This window comes from Pelmatolapia mariae, linkage group LG10_11 (genome assembly GCF_036321145.2).
Source record: "Pelmatolapia mariae isolate MD_Pm_ZW linkage group LG10_11, Pm_UMD_F_2, whole genome shotgun sequence".
Lineage (NCBI taxonomy): Eukaryota > Metazoa > Chordata > Actinopteri > Cichliformes > Cichlidae > Pelmatolapia > Pelmatolapia mariae.
The window spans coordinates 7,555,188-7,574,868 of record NC_086236.1 but is presented as its reverse complement, the minus strand read 5'-3'; the positions used below and the strand labels follow the sequence as shown (position 1 = coordinate 7,574,868).

The 19,681-nt window shown below is 39.9% G+C and overlaps 1 protein-coding gene across 4 annotated transcripts in view; it reads left to right on the top strand.

Moving 5' to 3' along the window:
* capn5b (calpain 5b) overlaps window positions 1-19,681 on the top strand; it is a 64,920-nt gene that overhangs the window by 3,804 nt on the left and 41,435 nt on the right. For all 4 annotated transcript variants that reach the window (XM_063485463.1, XM_063485462.1, XM_063485464.1 and 1 more), the window contains exon 2: window positions 11,883-12,056. In XM_063485463.1, the coding sequence (XP_063341533.1) occupies window positions 11,892-12,056 (165 nt within the window). In that variant the 5' untranslated portion in view covers window positions 11,883-11,891. The remainder of the gene's footprint in view (window positions 1-11,882; window positions 12,057-19,681) is intronic.

Here is a 19,681-nt window from a genome sequence, read left to right as displayed (position 1 = left end):
TTAGACAACTGCTCGTGACCTAAAATAAAAGACTATGAATAGGAATAGGAAATAAATATGAAAATTAAAATAAAGGGTAAATTTAACTAGGAAAGAATAAGATAAAATATAAAAATTAAAGTTAAAAATAAAATAACTGTACAACAAAATACACAATATAGAAAGTATATAAAGAATATATGAACAAATATAGAACAGTAAGAGCAGCTGGAGCAGTTCATGGATTAAAACACTAACGGGTTAGTGTTTAGAAATGTCATGGTTTGAAAGCTCAGATTTCTTGGTTGACATGGTGACACAGCCCCCCAATTTATCTGGACAAAATATGTGCTGCAGAAAGAAAATATGCCAGACTTTTTGCTAAAAATACATTACCCACAAATCCCTGTCGACTATCAAGAAAAACACGTGACATTTTGTGTCCAGGAACGCGAACAAAGATTGACTCTTTTGTGATTGTTTCACCTTTTGCTCATCTCCAGTGTGGTCCCACCCAGTGCTGTGTAACAGAAGCTCTCCGTGGTCCTTAGATGAATACTCTTCGTGGTGCTGCAGAAGAGGCTTGACAGAAGGAGGCTCGAGTTGGAAAACAAAATAATGCGATATTACTCTGCATTAATTTTTCACTAGAGGGCTGTCAGTTTTTTCTCATTATAAATCCAGTGCACCTGCTTCTTTAACAGCGGTGCTCTTTCACCCCCTCCTTAAAGCTCAAACTTGCTTAATGTTTTGGTTGATGTAAGCAGAAGAGAGCATTCCTACAGTAAGATCAATCTGGAGGAAGCCTAACAGTGTTTCCTATTAATGAAGTTTAAGAAAATCACTGCAAAACAAAACATGTTGTTGAATTCAGTTATCTGCATGATGTTGGTAACTTAATGAATAATCAATAAGTGTGGATTACAATAATAACCCAACAGCAGATTTATTTTTTCAGTTAGTTTGGCATTCACATATGTCAAAATCTTGCCATTTTTCCATCATCGATACTCTGCGATGCCTCGGCCAGCACTGGGCAGCACCGGTCGAATGACATCAATGTTGACATCTGCTGACCAGCAGCTCTTCCTGCTCAGTAATGCAGGCATAGCACAATGAAGCAAGGGCAGCTGGCAGTCTGCACCTTTGCTCGTATTCAGCCATTTGTTCATGTGTGTTGTTCACTTACAGCGAAGATCATAGATCATTCTGGGACTGCAATCAGTTTATTATCACTGCCGCGGCCTCTCCACCAAAATCTGTAACCTCACAAGATGTCAGGCTTCTAACACTGTTGTGTAAACAAACAGGGGAACAAGCTCAGTGTCAGAAATGAGGAAAAAGCGAGCATTGTGAATAATTTGTTTTCCGAGATCAACAGTTTAGAGCGCAGTTGAAGATTAATATTTGCTGCTGGAAGCAATGCATTAAACAACATGTTGTTATTACATCAGCGTTGCTCACATTTGTCAGAAAGGGCCCTTTGTTTCCTTCTAGTCATTCTTATTGATCGCTGATTGGCTGACTTTTCCCTCCAGCGTTTCACCTCTCTCCAGTGCATGAGCCGTCGTTTTCTTAATCATGTCTCCATTGTTTTGGGGGAGAGATTTGTGTCAGCTGGGAATTCTTTAACTGTCATTTTGTCCTTTCAAAAGTCTTCCTCCTCCTCCACAATCCTCAGCTGCATCAGGATTTACCTCATTTATTCATTCTGACTGCTTTCACTTCCAAACAAAATCTGCCATGGTCACTTCTAATGGTTGAATTCTGATAATTCTATTGAATGATGGAAATGCCATCTTCCTAATATTCACAGTTTCTTGGTTGTGTTGTCTTTGTAATTTCTGAAGAGGCAGAGAAACCAAATGGGCTGCTTTTAGCCTCTTGATGACTACCAGAGTCTGCCCTGCCTCCACTCGCTTGCTTCACCCATTGTTCCCATAGCGTAGGCAGTTCTTACTGAGTTTCCATTGGAGAAACCTCCCATCTGCTTTCTTTCCGCACTCGTAGGAGAGCTGAAGTCTTAAATCATCATAAAGCACGTCTTCCCAAACATCTGCCTGCAGTCCAATAGCATTTCTTCCACATCAGAGCTCCTGTGGCCACCAGTAGACCTTTTTCAAAGCAGATGTTTTCAAATGTCATTACGGGAAAATCACATGTGCATTAATGGTGGTTGTGCTCCACTTAGGGAGGGCCCTGCTATTGTGTACACTGATTCGCTGTCATTGCTCAGGGGGACACTTAATGGAACAGAACCACTGTTAAAGAGAGGCCTATTAATCTCATTTTTAGGTCCATATTGTTATTCTTCTGCTAGAGAGAACTCTGCAAGATTCACAGTTCTAAATAATCCTGATTTACTTTTACAGTGGGGCTTGATGCAGCCCATTAGCTCATCCTCTATCTGTGCCAGAACTGGAGTTCAGCTCAGTTCAGCTCCATGTCAGATTGATGTGTGTATAGGTAACAGTCCAAAAAACCAACGAAGAAGATGAGTTTTAATTTTAGACTGATCAGGAAGACACAGCAACACAGGATTGTACCAAAGATGTAAATTAAAATATATATTTAGGGACAGCAATTGATGAAAACCACAAGTGTCATTTACAAGAAAGGATCCCGAGCCTTATACTTCAAGTAAAAGCTGTGGCAGCTTGAAAAGAACCAGACCTGAAGATGTTTTATTTCTGATCTTCATCATTTATCAATCAGAGAGAAAGAGGTGATTCCAATAAACCAGTCAGAGTGATCCTTTTGAAATAAATCTTAAGTCCTCACCTGTCAGTTCCTGCTACCTGTGTCAGTTAGAAGCCCAGACCTCCCTCTCCCCAGCCACCTCCTCCAGCTTATCCGGGGGAACACCAAGGCGTTCCCGGGCCAGCCGAGAGATAGAATTTCTCCAGCGTGTCCTGGGTCTGCCCCGGGGCCTCCTCCCGGTGGGACATGCCCGGAAAACCTCACCCAGGAGGCGCCCAAGAGGCATCCTTGTCAGATGCCCAAACCACCTCAACTGGCTCCTTTCGATGTGGAGGAGCAGCAAGACAACAACACAGAGTGATGCAACTATGTTAGTCCAGAGTGGTGGGAAAGGGGGTGAGCCACCCTAAGTGATGGTGATGTTCTGCCATCCTGATTCTCCTGTTGCTGCTGTTGCTGTGCAGCTCATTAATGTCAATGTAGAGCTGTAACATCTTCTTCATTGGAGTTGCCACAAACATACATGAAATTTCTATAGTATGTCAAGTGTTTACCTTAGCTTTAGAGTGTATTTGTCAAAGGGGTTGGGTATTTGTGTGTGTATATGTGCATATAGTTATATTGGAAAGTGATTTTGTGATAGGGACATTAGATACGGCCCATCATGGTGAAGAGGGAGCTGAATGTAGCTGAGGTGGTTTGGGCATCTGACGAGGATGGCTTAGTGTTGTCTTACCAGGAGAAGAAGTGGCTGAGCTCAGTCATTCGACAGGGACTTGGAGTAGAGCCGCTGCTCCTCAACATCGAAAGGAGTCAGTTGAGGCGGTTCGTGCATCTGACTAGGATTCCACCTGATAGCCTCCTAGGTGAGGTATTCTGGGCATGTCCTACTGGGAGGAGGCCAAGGGTCAGACCCAGGACTCACTGGAGAGATTATGTCTGAGCTGGCTTGGGAACGTCTTGGTGTCCCCCAATGACCCGAACCCAGATAAGCGGCAGAAAATGTATGGATGGATTATCCAGTAGCGGATTAAAGCAGTAGTTGTTCTCTCAGACGAATAAAAAGAAGCAAAAGTGCTAAAATAGGTGGCAAATGTACCAGCATAGGAGACTGTATGGGAAGTGCAGGCGTCAAGTTTATGGATCATCCTGCTTCACGGAACAGAGAATTTGTTTGAAAATTAGATTTAAATGCACCACACACTGACAGATAATCATAGTAGAAACCTTGCAGCTTTAATTTTCAGCAGTGATTGTTGCTGTTCTTGCCACAGTAGTGAAGAAATGCAGCCCAGCAGCTCCTCAGGATTCGTTCTCTGCAGGTGATCCTGTTGGCAGTCCACAGAGGCCAGATGACAGCATGGTTTTCCCCATTGCAGTCACGAGCCAAGTCACCAGGCCATCTGTCAGACTTTGCTTCCAACTGCGACAACAACTCCTCATTCCCTCAGGAATTTACTTTATCACTCACTCAAGAGTCAGATAGCTTGTTAATTCCTCCAAAGTGAACTTACTGGCTATTTTCTTTAATTAAGGTTAGAGACTAATCAGATACAGGCTGTAGGTAATGTGACATATCTGAAAACCACACTTGCAGCAGGATGTTTAAAGTGGTTTCACGCTGTTGGGCTGCCTATTTGCTTTGAACATATGAATGTCTGCTGAAAGCATGAGATTTCTCAAAGTGTCAGAAAAAGTTAGTCCTTAAATCCTTCAGGTTAATAATGTTTGAAAGGTGCTGTGGTTGGATTTCATTTATCTGCTGACGTACTTTCAGTGGGGCTGCTCTCAATTTTCTGTTCTCCTCATTTTCCCAAAGATATTAGATGTCATTGAGCACTGCTGGAAGGTGAACAGGTCATCTCAGCCCAATTAAAAAACACTTTATGTTAATAGCAGTGCTGCGTAGTAATCTGGCATAAAGAGACTTGAGCAGGATTTGGTTTTATTACTTTACTATACTGAGAAATACTGAGACATTTTACATTATACATTAATACCACAGGCATATGCACACATGTTTGGTTCTCCGGTCTTCAGTTGTTGTTGAATGTATTAGGTCATTTTTCGGCAAAAAATGCTGATTTACTGCTTCAGAGTTGACCTTGTTCAGATGCAGATTGGTTCAGTACCAAGTTTAACAGGGATACATTTCCATTTCTCTGAGCAGGTTTTTCTCCGTACACTTCTGTTTGCAGCATGATCCAAACAACATCACAGGAGCATTTCATCTGTGAGTTTTAAGATGAGTTTAAGATGAGTTTGAAAAGCTGTAGCGGAATAAGCCCTCCCACTTAATCTGAACATCTCCCCCTTGACTCTGTATTGGAGCACAGCGTCACTTAAAAGCTGAGCCCTACAAAGACTCGAGTGCCTCAAGCAGCCGGATTATACACTGGTGTCTTTTTAGCATTCAGAACGTGTTAGCTTTAAAACAGCAGGCTCTCATAATGCACCCGAGAGTGCATCTGACAGGTTATGTGTATTGTTTGATCTGCCAAGTATAAGCAACTAAAATATACAGGCTCAAATATGTGCACGCCCTCACTTAAATATTTTATCAAGTGATGCTGAAGGTTTACAGTGTTTATTGAATGGCCAAGGCAAGGCCTATTGACCTCTCGTTAGTGATCATGATTGACTACAATTACTAGTTTCTCTTTGTGGCATTCAAATGATTTGATTCACAGCACTCATTGGACTGACCAATACTTTGTAGATTTACACAAGCTGGTCTTTTATAAACATTTCTAAACAACTGCAGATTCAATGATCATCAGTTCAAACAACTGTATGTAAGTACAAGTTTTTTGGATATGTCATCACTTTGCCAAAGTCAGGAAGGAGACCCAAACTGGCACCTTCAAGCTCAACTGAAATTTGCAGCCACCCTCATGAACAAGCCAAATGCCTTCTGAAGAAGCTTTGTGGTCACACAAGACAAAGATTGAGCTATCTGGCCACAATGGCAAGAGATATGTTTGGAAGAGTGAACGTGAGGCTTTCAAACCTAAGAACACTGTACCCACTGTCAAACATAGTGTTGGCAGCATCATGCTTTGGGGCTGTTTTGCAGCCGCTAGTATCAGTATATAAATGAAGGAGGACTACTACGGCTGGGTATCGTCACTGATTTCTAGAATGGATTCGATTCTGATTCACAAGGTCCCGATTCGATCGATTCGATTTGAATCGGGGAAATTTTGCCTCAGACAGTCAGAAATATTATAATTCTGATCATTTATTAGTACATATCCATATTTTTATATCTATAAAAAGAAAGCTGACACTGCTGAGACTTTATCAAAGGTGTAAGCATCACAGCAGATGCCTTTGTGTCAAAGTAACTGAGCATAAAACAGAAAAACATGAAGGAGATTTTCCTGGTCTGGCTTTTTATAGCAGAAAACCTTAAAAATATTTTGCAATACAACAAAAACTAAAGAAAACCATGAATCAACATATAAACATTACCAGATGCTGCTGAAGTGAAGCAGAGCAAAGTTACAGAGGTTTAATTAGAGACACAGCTAAGCGTTTTGCAATTTTGCATAATTTTAAAAAGTTTAAATTTCTTCAGTATTGAACAGCAGAAATGAGACTTTCTTGTCGGAAGTCAGTTAAATTAAAAAAAAAAAACAAAACAGTGGCCGACAGCGCTGTACATAATGGTAGACTGGTGGGTAATAAGCAAGCGAATAATGCAGAAAACAGAGATTTTTAGATGGGAAACTGTCTTGAAGTACACTGAGAGAGAGAGAGTTGTGCATGAAGTGTTATTTTATCGTGGTGGAAGCAAAACAGCAAGAGTAAGAGGGAATTCATGACGATGTTTATGTGAAGTTAAATGTGAAGCGTAGTTTGGATCATCTTTTGCTGCTGGTTTGGTTGGATAGCGATGAAACCTGCAGCTTCAGAATCTAGCGCAAAAAAGACGTAAACACAAAGACCGGACCGCCGACGTACCAGAATCAGTGGGATGTCGGCTTTCAGCCCCGATGGCGTGTCCGTGTATGTGCCGTCGGGTGAGAAAGCCGACATCTCACTGATTCTGGTACGTCGGCGGGTCTGTGCTTTGTGCAGAATCCGTGTATCCGTGTCTCATTTACTGTTTTAGCTGTTTGGTGGTTGTCAAAATTTTGTGAGGTTTAACCTGAGATTCTGGCATTTCGGGCAAAATAAATTTCTATTTAAAAATCGATTCAGGATTTTAATAAATCGATATCACGTTATTCAAGCTAGAATCGATTTTAATCGGAAAATCGATTATCAAAACCCACTCATAAGGACTACCTCCAAATTCTTCACTTCAGCTTCCCCTCAGCTCGATAAAATGTGAACAGATTTGGTTGTTCAGACAGGGTAATGATTCCAAACACATATTAAAACTGGTTTTAGAATGGATAAAACTGGCTAACATTAAGCTTGCGGAATAACACTTCCAAGGCCCCAAACTATGCTAGGCCACATCTATGCTAGGAAACCAACAAAATCAATAAATTCTATTAATTCCGCCAAGAAGAGGTCAAAGGTCAGATACCCACCCAGAAACTTGGTGATGGCTACCATAAGTGTCTGGTCGATGCACAGGGACATCTAACCAAATATGTGGATGCATATCTTTGAGTCTGTGTTCTTTTGATCCTGCGTGGATTATAGAAAATCCAAAATAAATTCGAACTTGTGCACCCAATTTTTTTTGAAGTCATTAAAGATGTATGCTGTTCAATCATTGCACCCTTGAAAAAAAGAACAGTTCAAGGAATTAATCAAAATCAAATCAAAAGCCCCAAATTATCAGGACCTTCATGTCCATGATGAGTGCATGTTATCTTCTGACCACAACCATAGTTAGAGCTGGGCGATATAAGATTTTTTCATATCACGATATGTTTTTTTCATTTCAGGCGATAACGATATATATCACGATATAAGCCAAATAACTATATTTGTAAGATTTAAATGTGCCGTTGCTCACAAGTAAAATGTGAAATAATCTGCAGCTTGTTTTGATTTAAATATTTATTTCCCATAATAAGTTCAACAGGGTAGATGCACTTAAGGAACATGAGACTTTTTCAGATAAATAAAGGCAAATATTGCAAACTACACAAAAGGCAGCCGCTAAAGCATTTAAGTTTCAAAATAGAACAAACAAAACAGACTACTAAATTGTCAATTCCACTTAGAAACAAAATTTTAATTCTAAAAATAAATCTTAGTTTGTTTTACAGAAGAACAGACAAAATTGACTAACTTTTGTCAATATCAAATAAACTGAGAACTAAAAGGAAATTCTCAATCTCTCCTTGTTGTATAGCTTAGCTTTTCAAACAGTTTTAACAGTGACTTTAGTCTGACAAAAGCCGAATGACGAATTAGCGCTTTCAGTCAGAGATTGAGCATGCACCGGTTTATTGTATTTCCAGACTTGCTTTCGGCACAATTTACAGTGCGCGCTACTCTGTTTTTTGTAAGACTTGAAATAGCCGAAATACCTTCACACTACGGAACTTCTATGGCCCTTCCGTTCGACAATCTCTCCGGCATTGGAACCAGCATCTGTTTTTCCTTCGGTAACCTTCGCTCACGCTCTCAGTTGATTTTTCTCTAGTCGGCAAACTCATTTCCTCCATTACCTGGGCAGCCCGGCTGCAAAAACAAATACACATGTGCGCCTTGGCACTTGTACGTAACAAGTCACGTGACGTGACGCTGCGGCTGTGATTGGTTCGGCTCTGCGCTACTTAATTTGGATTGGCTGTTCTTTTTTTTTTTAAGAGGACAAGAGAGATGAGGCGTATCGCAATAGTTAAATTTTTCTATCGAGAAAAAGTTATTTCGCAATACATATCGTTATCGTTCTATCGCCCAGCTCTAACCATAGTAATACTAATCCAGTGCTTATCAGCATCAACTGTAATTATTAATATTTATGTTTTTCTCCTGGTGTTGATATTTCTTTGTTTACATTTCTTCATGCCAGCAGTAATTTTATTAGTTGATAAGTGTTCAGGGTCTAATAATGGTTCATGGCACTGTACTAATTATATGTGCATCTCGGCAAATCAATCAAAATAAAGCAGGATGTCACATTAACCTTGAGTACAACAAGACTTATTGATCTGCATTTGTCTTCTCCTGACTTCTACCTGTCAATAAGACCTTTCCACACACGCAGTACTGTTCTTAATTAATATCAAGAACATTATAAGAACAAAATATTTAGAAAATTAATGTTTTCCATAGTTTACTAATTTGAGGTACAACCACAGCTAGATTCAACATTAAAACAGTCTTTAACCTGCCAGTTTCCGAGCACACAGAGTCTGTGTAATAACAATGTAAGAGCAGTGGTAGTGTGCAGTCTTCTACTGCTCTTAGACTGGAACGTATAAAATGAATTGATCAGAGGTGTATGCCTCCAATTTACGGATTAGCTAAATGCCATCCCATCTCAAGTCAATGATTTCCAGTGTGGGGATTGAGAGTCTCTTCGTGGGTACGCAAGGTTAAGCTGCACCATTAAGACTTTGGATATTTATTTCCAACTTTTCTTACTGTGTGAAGTATTAGATTAGCTTATTATGATTAGACATGTGAGGTGAGACGATATAAGAACTTTGAACTTGTAATCTTTACTTGGCTCAAATGCAGTGATAAGTGTTTTCAGGAAACATCAGAGGAACTACTTTGTGACACTGTAACTGGGTAAATAATAAGGTGAGTTAATCAATAATAATTTAAAAAATTCTGCCGTCAGACAAAATAACAAAAATATATTTTTATCACCAGTCAATAAACTCAGTTTCTAATCAGCCAGTATGATTTTGCCTTAAATGCCTTACAGCGAGGCTCTGATTTCATAAGTTGTCAATAGTTCTGCTGGCAGAGGTATTGATTATGATGTGACACTGATAGAAAAGGACATAAGCAAATTGCTGACCATGAAAAGTTCAGACATGAATAATTTTGTGCATCTGAAAAGCATATTGACTGTTTCTGAGGTTTTAATTAAATAAAAAGAGTTGTCAGTTGTGTTGAGTCCAGTGCTAAGGGATAGCTACCTCTTCTGACATTCTGACAGTAAAACTAATAAATATGATGAGTTATTTAAAAACAGTTGATAAGATTAAAACCCTATTAGATATTGCTGATTTGTCCTAAAAGTCGGACTTTTAAAGTTGACCTTGTGTACTTTTAAAACCTTGTTGTTTTATTTTCTATCGTGTACATAAGTTACAGTGGTGGAGGCTCAAGTTACACATATGTACAATGTATGTGTAAGTAATCTCTGTGAGTCAAAAAGGCTCTGTTTCAGACAGTTCTTTTCTACTCTTGGCTCTTTATGATGTCATTAAGAAGGCATAACGCTAATATGACTATTTCAGGCACAAAGTTGATGCAAAGCTACTCCAGTAAACTCCAAAAAAAAGAATATGGATACGATAATAATAGATCACATTTAATAAGTAATTTGCTAAGAAAACATGCACTTCTAGCTGTAACTGATGTCACCTTTGGTTATTGTGTCTTTTATCAATAAGGCTACGTTCACACTGCAGGCGAAAGCGCATCAAATCCGATTTTTTTGACCCTATGCGACCCATATCCGATCATGGTATGACAGTGTGAACGGCACAAATCCGATATTTTCAAATCCGATCTGGGTCACTTTCGTATGTGGTACTAAATCCGATACATATCCGATGTTTTAGAAAGCGACTGCTGTTTGAACGGTCATGTCGCATTAAATCCGTCTTTTACGTCACTGACACGAGACAGACGCCAATTATCAGCGCCGGAGAAGCGCCCGAGAAGACATCGCGAATGCTTCCTGGCCATCCAGTGTAGATGTTAGTGAAACTGTTGGGACGACAACGTTGGAGAAACATGAACATTTTATTTGTACTGTATAATCTGCAGATTCTGACCGAAATCTGCAACTATCCTTTGAAGCACCGCTCCTCTAAAACAGCAATAAGGATAATTATTAATTTATTTACATTATTATGTAAATAACAAAATAACTTAAAGCAAAAATTGGGAAACGTAAAGTCCGAAGTCTTTATATTAAGGGCCATCAGTCAAACAATATTGTTTGGTCTGGGTCTAAACAGAGCGCGTTGTGTGTGACGTCTTCTTTTGCGCATGCGGGCCGCTTTGAGCGTTCACACTGGAGAGCGTTTGCTGTCGCATTTTATTTGTAGTGTGAACAAGCAGACAAAAAAATCGGATTTGATCAAAAAATCGGAATTGAGCATTAAGACCTGCAGTGTGAACATAGCCTAAGGGGCCATATCTACCTGAAAGTGGCATATATTATATTTTTACTTGTGCTGATGCTCAGAAATTTGAGCTCTTAAGGCTTAGCGATGCCACACATTTTGGGGCTGATACTGATATTTGACTGCTTTCACTGTGAAAAATATTAATCTGAAGTGTGAAGGAGTAACAGACAGAAGTGTGAGGTGGACGCTCCGAACAGCTAGAAAACAAGATATTTTTAAATCGCTGGTGGAGACCAAAATGGAGCTAAAAAGAATGAAGAAAAGTATTTTATTCATTAGTATGAAAGAAATGTGGCTCCAAATAAATTATAACATTGTTTTGTGTTTGCTTAATGTGTAAATAAATGTGTGTTTTATTTTGTTCATTTTGTATCGATGTGTAGCCTAGTGATGTATGTTAAGTAAGCACTTAGTGATGTGTAGAACGGTGTGCCATTTATTCAGTGTCTCAGTATTGATTATCCCTTCAATAGTTCTTAGTTTGCCTCCTCACTCACTCACCGGTTCCCCTGCTTGCCCAGAGCTGATCAATGTATATATGACTCCTTTAATGCATAGCAGTGATAATTAGGCCCAGGAGGATATCAGTGAATTGACAGATTAATCATTTTGACCCAGTGAAGCCTGGCTGTGCTCAAGGCAGCAGCGCACATCGACTTACTGTTTCCACTGAGAGCTTTCGCTGCTAAGGTATTACCGTCTGCTGGATTCGGCTGTCAGTCTACTGGGATGACTGTGAGTTGAAAACCAGATGAGCAGGAAGGAAATTTATTTTCAGAAATTACACAAGATGGTGCTTTTTCAGAGAGGATGCTGAAATGTGTGTGTGAAAGTCAATGATAGAAGCAGGAGGGTGGTGTGATGACAGGATGCAGATCTGTACTTCATTGCCATCTGCGTTGTGTCCTCCAGGGCTGCAGCATGTTCACTTCAGTGAAGGCCTTCGAGGGGCAGCAGTACTCCACCCTGAAGAGGCAGTGCTTGCAGAGTGGCCTGCTCTTCGAGGACCCCCGCTTCCCCGCCACAGACGACTCGCTCTTTTACCAGGGTAACAGGATTGGACGTGTCGTCTGGAAAAGGCCTCGGGTAGGTCGGCTTGTTTCAGCAAAACAAAAACTGATAAATCTGATTAAAAGTGCAGCATTAAAGGTTTACTGCTGCTGATGAATATGAATATACAGGTATTAATTTTACAGTTCACCAAACTGCTAATGAAATGAGTTTTAGCATTTTTAAATCCATTTATTTATTTTTGTATGAGGAAAAGTATCTATAGGTAAGCACTGAGCCAAACAAGAGTGTTGATATCTGTGCTGTACTGGATGAAATCACTGGATTGTAGGGGCGTGTCCAGAGGGGGGGCGAACAGAGTGGCACCGCCCCTTGGATAAGATGATCTAAAAATATGTTACACTATATTTTTATAGCTGAAGTTACCCAGCAGTTAATAAGAAACTAAAATAATCTCCAGCTGAAAATCAAAAGTGATGTAATAATTATCTAAAGATTAAATAATATGGTCTGTAATGCATATTATTCTTAGTAATTAGTACTTTTACTTTCGGTACTTATATTTTGATAAAAACAAACCTCATGGATTGGTTACTGATTGGCTAATAATATAATTACCATAAAGAATGACATAAAAACTTAGTTTCGAGTAACATATTTGGTGCTTTTTAGGTATTGTTTAGTTTTAAAACTGCTAAGGCGTAGAGTGTCTGTGTCCAGATATGAATTGTCAATAAATAATAAAGCTGTACAATCATTCCACCATGAAAAAAGAACAGTTCAAACAAATCATTAAAAGCCTCAAATTACCAAGACATTCGTCTTGGTGAACAAATGTACATTTCTGACCACAATGGTAGATATTATTAAGTTTCGTTAGAAGAAGAAAAAAGACAGACTCAAGCTGGTTTAGGTAGAATACAAACTCTGCGATATCTGAGAAGATTCAAATATGATAAATGGTACCGAACATTCCTAACCACCACTTTAACTTATTTACAGTTAACTCTTTCATTCCTTTTAGGCACACTAAATACAACAAACATTTGTGGACTCAACCAATCAGCATTTGTGGCCAGTGTTTCCAATTCTACCAGTAAGAAGCTTCAATAAGCTTTAGCTTCACTGAAATTCGACCTCTTTTTTTGCCTGTATTATTTAAATGCCTGTGGAAAAGCAACTCCAGTAATTCTAACATGTATGTTCACACAGAAGGAGTAACAAGCTGTTATTCTTGGTCCAAGATCAGTTCACCCACTGAAAGATATGTGGGAGCGATGTGCGTTTGAATCTCTGGAAATAATTTGTGCTAAGATGTTGCTAACTAACTGTTGTTGTTGGTGCTTGGTAGTAGTAACATTTATCACTGTATTTCCACAGGGTTGACCCAGATTTTCATGAAATGAGGATGAACTGTCTAAGTGTGAATGCAACTAAATACATGTAAATATTCATTGGTTGCAGTACATAAATACAAGTGTTTGAGTTACTTTGCGCATTGGATATTATATAGCTAGCTACTATTACTAAATATTAACTCCATATTAACTCTTTCTTATTTTTTTATTATTGATATATTTTCATTTAATTACTATTTCTATAAATATTATGCTACATGTAGTTTCAGTAAATCTATGTGTTAACCCACAGTTACATGCTCTATTTGCTAACTCTTAATGTGGTAGAGTGCAGAATTATTGAATTTTTCTAGAGTATTACTGTTATCATTTTCCACACTTACATTTTAAATGTAAGTTTAAATTATTCTACTTTCTAATTCTAATTATACGCAGTTCATTGTAGTTCAAAATATTATGGTATTCCAGTAATTATGCAAGCATAATAAAATGAGATTTCTATTAACCTCACATGATGTGTAACATCTAAATAAGTATAAATTATTGACTTGTATAAAAAGACGTGTATATATTTGTCAAAATCATTTTTTATGTTTCTGTAATGGTTAGCCCACCAGATAGCAGATTTTTAATGATCAAATTTAATCATTGTTTTTATTGTTATCGGTCCGCTCTCAGCCCTTGGTATTTTTTTCATTTCTTGTGTAACTTCTTCCTGATGTTAACTTGGTATCGTTGCATCTATCACTACAGCCGTCTTCCTCTGCTTATCTACAACTACTATGTCCGGTTGGTTAGCCATCACCACTTTGACTGAGCTAAAATCCTTCTAGATACAAGACATTCTCAACCACCTATCCCATTTTGACCTCAGGACTTTCAGGCCACACTCGGCACAGATGTTCCTGTATACCATGTAAGCCACTTGATTATGCCGCTCCATGTATGCCCTGCTAGCTAGCATCTTTCACCCTGCTGGTATGTGCTGGATTGTTTCATGGGGATCTTTGAACAGTGTGCACCTGGGGTTTTGCCTGGATCTTGTGCTTAGAGCTTGTTACTGTGCTGCCATGATTAGTGCCTCTGTGCTGTCTTTAAGTCCAGCTTTATCCAGTCATTGGTAGGATTTCTCGACGTCAGCTACTTCTTCTATTTGCCAGTGGTACATGCCTCGCAGGGACCTATTCTTCCTTGATGGTTCCTGTTCTTACTCCTCTTCTTTCTCAGGTTTCTGCTGCCTGAGGTATTCACTAAGCACACTATCAGCCATGGCCGCTTTCCTAATGTACTCATAGATCGTTGTTGTTTTATCCTGGATAGTGGTTTTGAAATTCACTAGACCTTCCTTCCTCTTAACATACAGTCTCAGGGCCCTGGACTTGAGGTGAAACCCTCCATGCATGGAAAGGAGCTTCTTTAACTTCATTAATGGACATTTGTGGTTTGATTTCTTTGTGCAGTTTGAAACTGAACATACTGCACATTGGGATTGCACTGAAGTCACTGACAGTTCAGCAGTGTCACAGATTTTTGGGAAGATGCTGTGTTTGTGTGTGTGTGTGTGTGTGTGTGTGTGTGTGTGTGTGTGTGTGTGTGTGTGTGTGTGTGTGTGTGTGTGTGGAGCGCTCTGAAAAGACGGGGAGAAGCTTAACCAAATGGTGCCAAGGGTGTGTAGAGATGTCTTGTAGAGATTTGCGAGTGATGCATGGGTCTGTGCCGGCAATGTTTTGTGCTATTTCATGACACACTGGAGGGCCTTTTTGTGAGCTTTGGTGCTGCTACTGTACCAGGTTGTTACACAGATCGCTTTATTGTGCATCTGTAAATGCTGACAAGCAGTTTTTAGGCAAAGTTGGCTCTCCTTAACCTCCTTAAGAAATGAAAGGACTGTTGTGCCTTACCCATGACTGCTGAGGTATTGTCATTCCAGGCAAGATGAAACCTAAAGCTGAAGACACCATGAGCTCTGTGTGTGGGGTTTTTTTTTGCAGCCCTACATCTATATCTCTTTGTTCTTTGTGATGTTTAAGACCAAGTTATTATTGATTCATGATGATGTCCCTGTATGCATGCCTATTGTTAGCAGTTATAAGTGTGATGACTGTCGTATCGTCTGCAAACTTGTTGCAAATACAACAAGAGCTAAAATTTTGGGTTCGAGCATGCAATTTGGTAAATCTACAAAATGCAATCTGAATTCAATTCTTATACAAGAAACTTTACCCACAACTTCACAGTTAATATGTTCAGAATAATTTACTCCTCAGCATACATGCGTGTAAATAACAACCTATTCCCTGGACAGTCAGTGAGGCACAGCCGATGCCCTGCAGCAATATTTTATTCTGGACATAAATAATGAGCAGTGTTTGCACCTGTAAAAACACTCACATTGGGGAGTTATCAGTGCCAAAGGTGCTTGCAGAACAAGAGTTTTGTGACATAGAGAAAGACTAAACATTTATAATTCAACACTAACATCAGTTGTAATCAGTCATTGCTCTACTGCACTCTCTAGTCTCCTGTATAATCTGGCACCGCGCGTGTCTTTTGGTGGTGGATGATATCAGATGTAGGGCCTCAGGATTTACTGAGCCGAGTCCCCTGCCGCTGTTATCCTCCTCTCACAGCACGTCGTGGTTCTGGATGCTGTAACCTCCTTCTGCCTGTGTACCGCTGCAGCATGCAGCCAGCGTGCATTGCCATGGAAACTGGGTCACACAGATTATATGTTTTGGTCTGTGCTGATGTCAGTCATGCAGACGTAAAACTGGAAGAAGTCAAAGGGAGAGAAAGCGGGAGGAGCATCCTTTTCATTTTTGCCAGGACACGATTTGTGTCGTCACTGACAGCGGTTTATGTGAGGAGGTTAGGAACCCGGAGCAAGCCATTATTAGCCCAGCTATTTTTAAAGGTTTTATTGAAGCACAAAAAAGCAAAAATAATGTGCTTTAGTGATTTTTATTGGGGATTTTCTTAATTTTGCTCAAGAATCTGTAAAAGCACCTCCCTGTACACCAATCATCCTTTAATATTAAACATTTAAAACACTGACAGATGAAGTGAATAACACTGATCATCTTTTTCTAGAAGTCCTAAACTAACCTTTCCACAATGCCTGCTGTTCGAATACGAGATAACATGAGCATGATAGGTCACCTTTTGAAGTACTATCTGATGAAGTAGTTTAATTATTTTTAACTGCCAGTGGGTGGTGCTTGCATAGAGCCAGACTTGAATTAATGAGTGCGGCGGCATTCAAAAGAGTTGGGACTTCACCACCAACTTTGCAGATCAATATCTCCCATAGCATTACCAGTGATTGTTGCTGTGGCTCTTCTTGGTGCAATCTATCCTTTTTTCTTTTTTTTTTTAAAAAGTAAAGAATGTAAACCCAAACCCAAAAATCTACAAGACAAAGCAGAGCTCTGTTTTAACTTGTTAATACAAAAGCTGATTCTGTTCTCTCTGCAAGCTCTTAGTGCAGCATTTCGTTCAAGGGAGAGTGCACGATAATGAAGTTAAACATCAAATTACTTAGGAGCAGAGTGGCTGTGAGAGAATGAAATGTTCAGAGCAATCAAAATTTATGAGGTTCCAGACAAAAGCTCATTTAAAATACTGTATGCACACTCATTGTACTGAGCTTTTCTGCAAACTCAAGTTTACATTTAGGTCAAAGACGCTGTTTAGGATTAGAATGTTTTTAGTGTTATTTACAATTGATCATCTCCTGATTCTGCTCTGATTCTGTCTTTTTGACCCAGCTCTGCATCGAGTAACCTTTTCTCTTATATGCAATAGGTTCAGCATATCCTTAACAACTCACTTCAGTATGGCTGTCATCAGAAGTGAGCTTCTCTGACTCATTGATCCATATCGGACTCCTTTCACAATGTTTGACTGCCTCTTCTAGAGTAAACGTGGATGCATTGACATCTGAGATCAACAGTGGACTGACTGGCTTCCACAGATAGGGAAAAACTCCTGTGTAGATCCAAATCTGTTCCAAACAGTAGCAGAAATACGCCGGCTGGCCACAGCTGTTACGAGGTACAGTTCACATTCAGTGTTTTTGATTTCTCTTGGGGGACTAAAACATGTTTGTCCTACAGTGCCCACTGTAGCTAGGAATTGGGATGGGCACGCAAGCAGAACTCACTTGACTACAATTCACAATATACTGACATCTAGCAGTAAACTTTTTTTCACATAGGATATTTTATTTAAACTCTTCATTTAAAGTTTGAATTTGTGGGTATTCCCTTCTCGAGTCTTCATGTAAGGTTAGAATGTATAGGAGTATTTTAATGGTCTTCTAATTCTTACAGGTTATTCTGGTCCTTGAAAATGAAAAGATCCCTGGGGCCTATTTTCCTGTCCTCTAAAGTACTAACTTTCAGCCAATTTATCTTTCTATAATGAGGAAAGCTGCTGTTAGCAGGCATGATTGTATCTAACTGTTTGGGTTGGTAGTTTGTTATCATCAGAGGATTGGGGGGGGGCATTTGGATGTAGGAAGTCCTAGGTGAGAGTCCTTGATACCGGCTTAAGTTAGTCTCTGCATAGCCTAACCTAGGGTAATAATCGTAGCATCAGAAATGCTGACCTCGGTCCTAAGTTCCTGTACAGGGGTAACTGGGATCCATTGCTATTTCTCATCCTTGAACATCAATAACTGCTAATAAATCAAACTTCATACACGAGTTTGTGCTTTAAACTGGTCCAAACTGCCAAAGCTGATGGTGATGGACGCAGCCGTTACTGTTACAAGTGGTGACAGTTTAGTAGTGCCAAGGAATGCAGGTAGGGAAGAAGAATGTGAACTGACAAACTTGTGTGTAAATAATCCAAGCTTTCATTTTTTTCTAAAATGTTGGGTTACTTTGGATTCTCACTGCTGGATTGCACTTTTTATTCTCTGGGTTTTTGCACTCGTGGCTCATGTCTCCTTTACCAGCTGATGAATGGTGCTGAGGAGGGCTATGAAGCCGGTTGAAAGGTTCTCAATGGCAGGGTAAATGATTAGCCTGTGCTCAGCCACAATATTCACATTACTTCAGAGACTGCAGGGCTGGGCACTGATCGATACTCTATTACTTTTCCACCTGAGCCAGTCCCTGGATGGCAGGCCACCACAGGGAGCCCTCACCGCTGCTCAGACTCCACCAATCAATGTTGTTGCGGACAGGGAGAAGAAACGTGATTAGATATCTTAACTCAGACACAGTTTCACAGAACAACATCAAAACATTGCCTCACAAAGTTCTGCCGACTTGCACGTACAGAGAGATTTCAGACAGGAAGCTCTGGTGCTGGTCAGTGTAAGGTGAGAGGATCCTGCTGGTAGAGACTGCAGGCCCCCGGGGAGCACTGCAGTGGCCTCTGCTTCAGATTAAAAGTTTGCTTTTGCAGCATACAGCTTTGCAGAGTCAGCAAATGACTGACCTTATTGTGTCCTGTGTGTGTGCACGCGCTTGCAAGCTTTAGGTTCACACACTTGTGTGTATCTGTATGCTGTGATCTGCCTTTATATACATGCACATGAGCCGTGAAGGCTGATAATAGCACTAATCTTTATGATTAAAGTCAAATGGTGTGCTTGAGGCCGTCCCAGCCCACATTGGATTGGCTATTAGAGGGCTGATTCAGTCATACTTACAATCACCCCTAGGGCACACACTTTAAGTCTCTGTTCAGCTGCCATGTTTAGACTGTAAAACAGTATGCAGACTACCGGGATTTGCCTCAGGTTTAGAGTCTCTTCTTGGTGGGTGGGTATGTGTATCACCAAAAGACCTGCATGTAAATATTTTAACTTCCAAATGAGCTGCAGAACTCCAGACGTCCTATGACATTAACATCATCACAGAAACCGTGTGCCTGGAGCGTCGTGGCATGGGTTTCCTGTAGGTGTAATGTGTAGGTGGTCTACATAGTGTGGCTCACAGAAAAGTCCACATATTCAAAACAATCATACCTTGTGACCATAAACAAGATCAATAGAACTTAACCTGGTAATATAGTAAATATTAATCTATTACAGGGATACTCAATTAAAATTTAAGAAGGTCCAGAGAAAATTTTCTCAAACAAAGGTCCAAAACATCACAAAGTTCCACACTTACTATAATTCAATATCGGATAAACATGATCTTCAGGCATTCAGGTGGCAATGCATTAAAAACAGGCATGATTCTGTCATGGAAATCACTGCATAAAATGAGGAACACTTCCACTGTCTGTGAACACAGTTCACCATGCTGTCCACAAATGCAGGTTAAAGCTCTATCATGCGAAGAAGAAGCCAGATGTGAACATGATCTAGAAATACCACCATCT